Source organism: Penaeus monodon, unplaced genomic scaffold (genome assembly GCF_015228065.2).
Source record: "Penaeus monodon isolate SGIC_2016 unplaced genomic scaffold, NSTDA_Pmon_1 PmonScaffold_3257, whole genome shotgun sequence".
Taxonomy (NCBI): domain Eukaryota; kingdom Metazoa; phylum Arthropoda; class Malacostraca; order Decapoda; family Penaeidae; genus Penaeus; species Penaeus monodon.
In genome coordinates this window covers 18,534-25,744 of record NW_023657963.1, presented here as the reverse complement: position 1 = coordinate 25,744, position 7,211 = coordinate 18,534, and the positions used below count along the sequence as shown (strand labels likewise).

The 7,211-nt window shown below is 43.7% G+C and overlaps 1 protein-coding gene across 1 annotated transcript in view; it reads right to left on the bottom strand.

The window, feature by feature from the left end:
- Positions 1-112: 112 nt before the first annotated feature.
- Positions 113-7,211, bottom strand: part of LOC119570592 (mucin-2-like) — a 7,340-nt gene continuing 241 nt past the window's right edge. The window contains exons 2-14 of the mRNA XM_037918266.1: positions 7,032-7,189; positions 4,788-5,245; positions 4,420-4,665; positions 4,002-4,198; positions 3,627-3,881; positions 3,199-3,490; positions 2,609-3,148; positions 2,311-2,473; positions 1,932-2,149; positions 1,733-1,843; positions 1,269-1,496; positions 673-782; positions 113-233 (exon numbers count right to left, since the gene is read on the bottom strand). Of these exons, the coding sequence (XP_037774194.1) occupies positions 113-233; positions 673-782; positions 1,269-1,496; positions 1,733-1,843; positions 1,932-2,149; positions 2,311-2,473; positions 2,609-3,148; positions 3,199-3,490; positions 3,627-3,881; positions 4,002-4,198; positions 4,420-4,665; positions 4,788-5,245; positions 7,032-7,189 (3,097 nt within the window). The remainder of the gene's footprint in view (positions 234-672; positions 783-1,268; positions 1,497-1,732; positions 1,844-1,931; positions 2,150-2,310; positions 2,474-2,608; positions 3,149-3,198; positions 3,491-3,626; positions 3,882-4,001; positions 4,199-4,419; positions 4,666-4,787; positions 5,246-7,031; positions 7,190-7,211) is intronic.

Genomic DNA, 7,211 nt, shown 5'->3' with positions numbered 1-7,211 from the left:
TTGCAAATTTTATGTACAGCCTTCGTTTCAAGACTTTAAAGATCAGGAAGGAAGTTTTACTCTCCATAATGATTTAAAAACCTGAAACTTAAAAATAGTAAATAATGGACTATTAAACCTCTGACATATACGCGATAAACCCAACGTTAACCTTCCCATTTTCCTTCTTATAACCCTCCTGAAAGGGCAAGAAGTGAACTACTTTGGTGTCGCAACGCACCAGCGGGAAGCAACTAATATAACAGATATGGAGATACTGTACATCAGGTTTTTAATCACACTATCATGATGTACCCCCTCCTATGAAAAGCAATCCAACAATGTATTGTCAATTTCAATTACCCGAAAGCAGGGGTTAAATTATACTTATACCAGGTTTTACTATTCTCACAAAGGTTCGCACACAGGTAAAGAAGTATAAATGAAGAGCCCAGAAAGGAGATAGAGACAGAACAAAAAAAAATGAAGATGGGAGACAGTAATAAAGAGAACCTCAAACTTATCTTTTTTATTTTAAAATTATAGTTATAATAATAAAAGAAACAAATAAATAATAATTGTAAAATTGCTATAAAACACTAACAGTTGTCATCTCCGCAACCAGGTCCTCCCCTCACCCGTCTTTTTCCCTTTTTCCCCCCGCCCAGATCTCCTTTTCTTTTCTTTCCTCACCTGTCTTTTACTTTAGATGCAATAAATACTGCGCCATCTATGGGCGACATGAAGTAACACATAAAACTTGAATGTGGACTTTTCCTCTTCAATGTACATGAACGTGCATACTGCAAAATTTGCTTATTTTTATGCTTAAAATATAATTTTCATTGCGGTTATTTCGCTCTTTAAAGTTTATCAAAACTTTAATCCAAAACTTACGTGTACCTTCTATGAAATACGCTCATACACATCGATAAAACTTTGTGTACTGGTTTTTTCTACCTGTTGTTGCTCCCTAGTTGGCTCTCCACTTGGTCAAGCTCATCCTTTTTTATTTTTTTTTTTGCTCTTGCAAAATATTGACGAGCAACTGAACCGACTGGACCTTGGGTCTCCCACGACGCTGCTTGCTGCTTTCTACCGCGGACGTGATGTTATCTAATACACGGAATCGATGACAGGTTCCATTTCCTATGATGTAGCAAAATTCTCATGAGTTGATTGAAGCAAGTATTTGGTCGGTTGTGAGGTTGGCCACTTTTTGGGAGATCATCGATCATTGTAAAAAGCAGATCTGTTGGGTTGCCAGTGACGGCATTGTCCTCATTTACCTCACAATATGGATCGCCCTGTGCAGTGTCGCCATCTTGATCGATAGAGTAAGTAAGGGATCGCCGCTTCCTTCCGGAATTGCCATGGTTTTGCTCGATGGCTTTCAATGACTCTTTTGCAGGGCTTGATTGGTCTTTTGAAGAGCTGTGAAGTGGCTTTGGAGGCAGAAATCTGGTTCCCCGGTTTTTCCCATTTCTTGAAGTAACTGTGCTTTTCTTTGTGCAGTTCTGATAAAGTAAATTTTGTGTAGTTTTCTGGTTGAACAGATGTTTGTTCTGGCTGGTTGTTTTGGGTAGTGTAGTGGGGTTTTGGGTCAGAGGTTTATTGGTGGCATTTTAGTTGTTGGCGGTAGTATTTGTTGTAGTATTGTGGTAGTTTGGGTTCAGAAGTTACTGATGATACTGGGTTGTTGAAATGTATTTTGGTTGATTCTGTTGTTGTGGCATTGGCTGGTTGGTTTCACAGTTATGCGTTCTGTTGGGCACTGTGCTGTTGGTTGCACATCGCGATTCTGTTTTGGTGGGACCGTGGTGGTTGATTTCACAATTGATGGTGATTCCCGTTGTTGGTGGCCCTGTAATGGTTGGTGAAAACAGTTTGCGGCGATTCTGTTGTTAGCACTGTGCTGGTTAATGGCACTGTGCTGGTTGGTAGCTAGTTACAGTGATTCTGTTGTTAAAGGCCTCTGTGTTAGTTGGTGGCACAGTTGTCGGCGGTTCTGTTTGTCGGCGGGTCTGATTTGGAGGCACTGTGGTAGTTGGTGGCACAGTTTTTCGGCGGTTTCTGTTGTTGGGGGGCACTGTGGTGGTTTGGTGGCACAGATGTCGGCTGTTTTTGTTGTGGAGGCACAGTTGTTTGGCGGTTTCTGTTTGTTTTGGCACTGTGTGGTTGGTGGCACAGTTTGTCGGCGGTTCTGTTGTTGGTGGCACAGTTTTTTCGGCGGTTCTGTTGTTTTGGGGGCAGAGTTGTCGGCGGTTCGTTGTTGGGGGCACTGTGGTGGTTGGTGGCAAAAGTTGTCGGCTGTTCTGTTGTTGGAGGCACAGTTGTCGGCTGTTCTGTTGTTGAGGCCCCAGTTGTCGGGTGTTCTGTTGTTGGAGGCACAGTTTCGGCTGTTCTGTTTTGGAGGACTGTGGTGGTTGGTGCACAGTTTGTTTGGCTGTTCTTGTTGGAGGCACTTGTGGTTGGTGACACGTTGTCGGCGGTTCTGTTGGGTTTGGAGGCACTGTGGTGGTTGGTGGCAAAAGTTTTCGGTTGTTCTGTTGTTGGTGGCACTGTGGTGGTTGGGGGCACAGTTGTCGGCTGTTCTGTTTTTTTGGTGGGACTGTGGTGTTGGTGGGACGTTGTCGCTGTTTCTGTTGTTGTGGCACTGTGGTGGTTGGTGGCACAGTTTCGGGTGTTCTGTTGTTGGAGGCCCTGTGGTGGTTGGTGGCACAGTTGTCGGGTGTTCTGTTGTTGGGTGGCCTGTGGTGGTTGGTGGCAAAAGTTTGTCGCTGTTCTTTTGTTGGAGGCACTGTGGTGGTTGGTGGCACAGTTGTTTGGGTGTTCTATTGTTTGGGGGACTGTGGTGGTTGGTGGCACAGTTTTTCGGGCCTGTTCTGTTGTTGGAGGCACTGTGGTGGTTTTGGGGGCACAGTTTTATGGCGATTCTGTTGTTAGTGGCACTGTGTGGTTGGTGGCACAGTTGTCGGCTGTTCTGTTGTTGAGCACTTGTGGTTTGGTGGCACAGTTGCGGCGGGTTTTGTTGTTGGTGACACAGTTTTTCTGGCGGTTCTGTTTGTTGGTGGCACTGTGGGGGGTTGGTGGCACAGTTGTCCGGCGGTTCTGTTGTTATTGGGACTGTGGGTGTGGGGACAGTTGTCGGCGGTTTGTTGTTGGTGCACTGTGGTGGTTGGTGGCACAGTTGTCGGCGGGTTTTGTTGGTGGTGGCACTGTGTGGTTGGTGGCATAGTTGTCGGCGGTTTCTGTTGTTGGAGGCACTGTGGTGGTTGGTGACACAGTTTTTTCGGCTGTTCCTTTGTTGGTGGCACAGTTGTCGCGGTTTGTTGTTGATGGCACATTTGTCGGTGGTTCTGGTTGTTGGTGGCACATTGTCGCGTTCTGTTGTTGTGCACAGTTTTTCGGCGGTTTGTTGTTGGTGGCACTGTGGTGGTTGGTGGCACGGTTGTCGGCGGTTTTTGTTGTTGGAGGCGCTGTGGTGGTTGGGGGACAGTTGTCGGCGGTTCTGTTGTTGGAGGCACTGTGTGGTTGGTGGCACGTTGTCGGCGGTGTTTTGTTGTTGGTTTTGGGACTGTGGTGGTTGGTGACACAGTTGTCGGCGGTTTTTGGGTTTTTGGTGGCACTGTGGTGGTTGGTGGCACAGTTGTCGGCGGGTTTTGTCGTTGGTGGCACAGTTTGTCGGCTGTCTGTTGTTGGAGGCTTTTGGTGGTTGGTGGCACAGTTTCGGCTGTTCTGTTTGTTGGAGGCCTGTGGTGGTTGGTGGCACAGTTGTCGGCGGTTCTGTTTGTTGGGGGGCACTGTGGTGGTTGGTGGGGACAGTTGTCGGCTGTTCTTGTTTGTTGGAGGGACTGTGGTGGTTGGTGGCACAGTTGTTTGGCGGTTCTGTTGTTGGGGCACTGTGTGGTTGGTGGCACAGTTCGGGGTTCTGTTGTTGGTGCACAGTTTGTCGGCGGTTCTGTTGTTGGGACAGTTTTTCGGCGGTTCTGTTTTGGTGGCACTGTGGTGGTTGGTGGCACGGTTTGTCGGGGGTTCTGTTGTTTGGAGGCGCTGTGGTGGTTGGTGCACAGTTGGGCGGTTCTGTGGGTGGCACAGTTGTCGGCGGTTCTGTTGTTTGGCAGGGAAGTTGTCGGGTTTTTGTTTTTGGAGGCTTGGGGTGGCATTTGTGGGTTGTGTTTGGCACGGTGGGTTTTTTGGCTTTTGGTTCTTTTTGGAACTGTGGGTTGGTCACATTGTGTTGTTGTTGGGGCCCTGGTGGTGGTTGGTGAAAAGTTTGTCGGCGGTTCTTTTGGTTGGGGGTTGGTGGACAGTTTTTTCGGCGGTTCTGTGTTTGGGGACAGTTTGTCGGCTGTTTTTTGTTAGGGTTGTGGGTGTTGGTGGCCAGTATCCGTTTTTTTGGGCATGTGGTTTGGTTTAATTTTGGGTTTGTTGTTTCACGTTGTTTGGGGGCACAGTTGTCGGGGGTCTTTGTTTGGGGGCCAGTTGTGGCGTTCGTTGTTGGGGGAAGGGGGTAACAGTTTTGGTGGGTTCCCTTTGTTGGAGGCATTGTGGTTGGTGGTTGGTTTCGGTGGTCCCGTTGGTATGCACAGTTTCAGGTTCTTTGTGGGCAAATGTGGTTTTTTGGTTCACATTGGTCGTTTGGTTGGTCAGGGTGGTTGTGCACTTGTGTGTTCTGTTTGAACACTGTGGTTGGGTTTGGGGCACATTTGTTGGGTTCTCGTCGTTGGTGACACAGTGGTTGTTTGTAAAATTGTGGTTGTTGGTTCATCAGTGGATGTTGGTTGCTCAGAGGTCGATGGTAACACTTTGGTTGTTTGTAAAACTGTGGTTGTTGGTTCATCAGTGGATGTTGGTTGCTGAGAGGCCGTTGGTGACACAGTAGTTGTTTGTAGCATCGTGGTGATTGATTGCGCGGTGGTTACTTGTGGCCGTGTGGTTGGTTCTACTTTTGTCGTTGACACCGTGGTTGTTAGCAAGAATTTGGTTGTTAGTTGCTCAGTGGTTTTTGGTGACCGTGTGGTTCGTTGATTTTCTGTCGTTTGTGAGTCAGTGGTAATTGTTGATGCTATGATTGTTTGCTCAGTGGTTTTTGGTAACTCAGTAGTTGATATAACTCCGGTTGTTGGTTCCTCAGTAGTTTTCTGTGGTGTTAGCTGCATTGTAGTCGTTGGTTGTTTAGTGGAATTAGGTGGCAGTGTAGTTACTTTTTCATTGGTGGACAGCTTAGCTTCTGTTGTATGAAATTCGGTGGTTGTTGGAGGGTCTGTGGATTTCAAAAGTTTTAATTGGATATCACTCTTTTTATCTACATCACACACACATACACATATATGTACACACACAAATACACTCATATACATAAATATACATATGTACACACGCATGTGCATATATATATACATATATGTATATATACATATATACACATATATGTATGTATACATATATACACATGACATGTATATATACAAAGAAAGACATAATCCGCAATATATATATACATATATATATATATATATATATATATATATATATATATATATATATGTGTGTGTGTGTGTGTGTGTGTGTGTGTGTGTGTGTGTGTGTGTGTTTGTGTGTGTGTATGTGTGTGCGCGCACGTGTGTGTAGTTGTTGCAAAACAATCCTAGGTGTTGACCTAGGAGGTCATGGCTTGGGTAACTCGACTAGTCTTGTGAGGAGCTAGAGATGAGCCGAGGGCCTGCCTGGAGGCTCAGCATGAGGATGCAAGTGAAGGGTAGATGCGACCATGCGTCCCCGTCAGCGTTAGTCCCCTGATGATGTTATATATACACACTTTCGCACACACATATGTCTATATATGCAATATGTATATATACATGTGTACATACATATACATGTGTACATACGTATACATATATGTGTATATACATATGCAATGTAGAATATATATGTACATAAATGCAATATGTATGCATACATTCATATATATATGTATATATATATATATATATATATATATATATATATATATATATATATATATTACACACACACCATGATATAGATTATATATTTGGAAATTTTAATGTACAGCCTTCTGTTTGAAAGACTTTTAAAGATCAGGAAAGGAAGTTGTTACTCATCCATCATGAGTTTATACCTGGAACTTAAAAATAGTAAATAATGGACTATTATATAACAGTGGCCCCCAAACATTTTATACATACGAACTCTTTCTCAAACCTCTGACATATACGCGATCACCCAACGTTAACCTTCCATTTTCCTTCTTATAATCCTCCATGTAAGTCAAGGAAGTGAACTACTTGGTGGTCGCAACGCACCAGCTGGAAGCAACTAATATAACAGATATGGAGATACTGTACATCTAGTGTTTTAATCACACTATACATGTTGTACCCCCTCTTATGATAGCAATCCAATGGTATTGTCAATTACAATTACCCGAAAGCACGGGTTAAATTATACTTATACCAGGTTTTACTATTCTCACAAAGGTTCGCACACAGGTAAAGAAGTATAGATGAGAGAGCCCAGAAAGGAGATAGAGACAGAACAAAAGAAAATGAAGATGGGAGACAGTAATAAAGAGAACCATCAAACTTATCTTTTTATTATAAAATTATAGTTATAATAATAAAAGCAACAAATAAATAATAATTGTAAAATTGCTAATAAAACACTAAACAGTTGTCATCTACCGCAACCAGGTCCTCCCCTCAACCCGTCTTATCCCTTTTCCCCTCCCAGATCTCTTCTTTTTTCTCCTCACCTGTCTTTTACTTTAGATGCAATAAATACTGCGCCATCTATGGGCGACATGAAGTAACACATAAAACTGTGAATGTGGACTTTTTCTCTTGAATGTACATGAACATGCATACATGCAAAATTTGCTTATGTTATGCTTAAAATATAATTTTCATTGCGGTTATTTCGCTCTTTGAAGTTTCTCATATTAACTTAAATTCAAAACTTACATGTACAATCTAATGAAAATACGCTCATACACGTCGATAAAACTGTGTGTACTGGTTTTCTACCTGTTGTTGCTGCTAGTTGGCTCTCCACTTGGTCAAGCTCATCCGTTTTATTTTGTTTTTGTTCTTGCAAAATAGTGACGAGCAACTGAACCGACTGGACTTGGTCTCCCACGACGCTGCTTGCTGCTTCTACCGCGGCCGTGATGTTATCTAATACACTGGAATCAATGACAAAGGTTC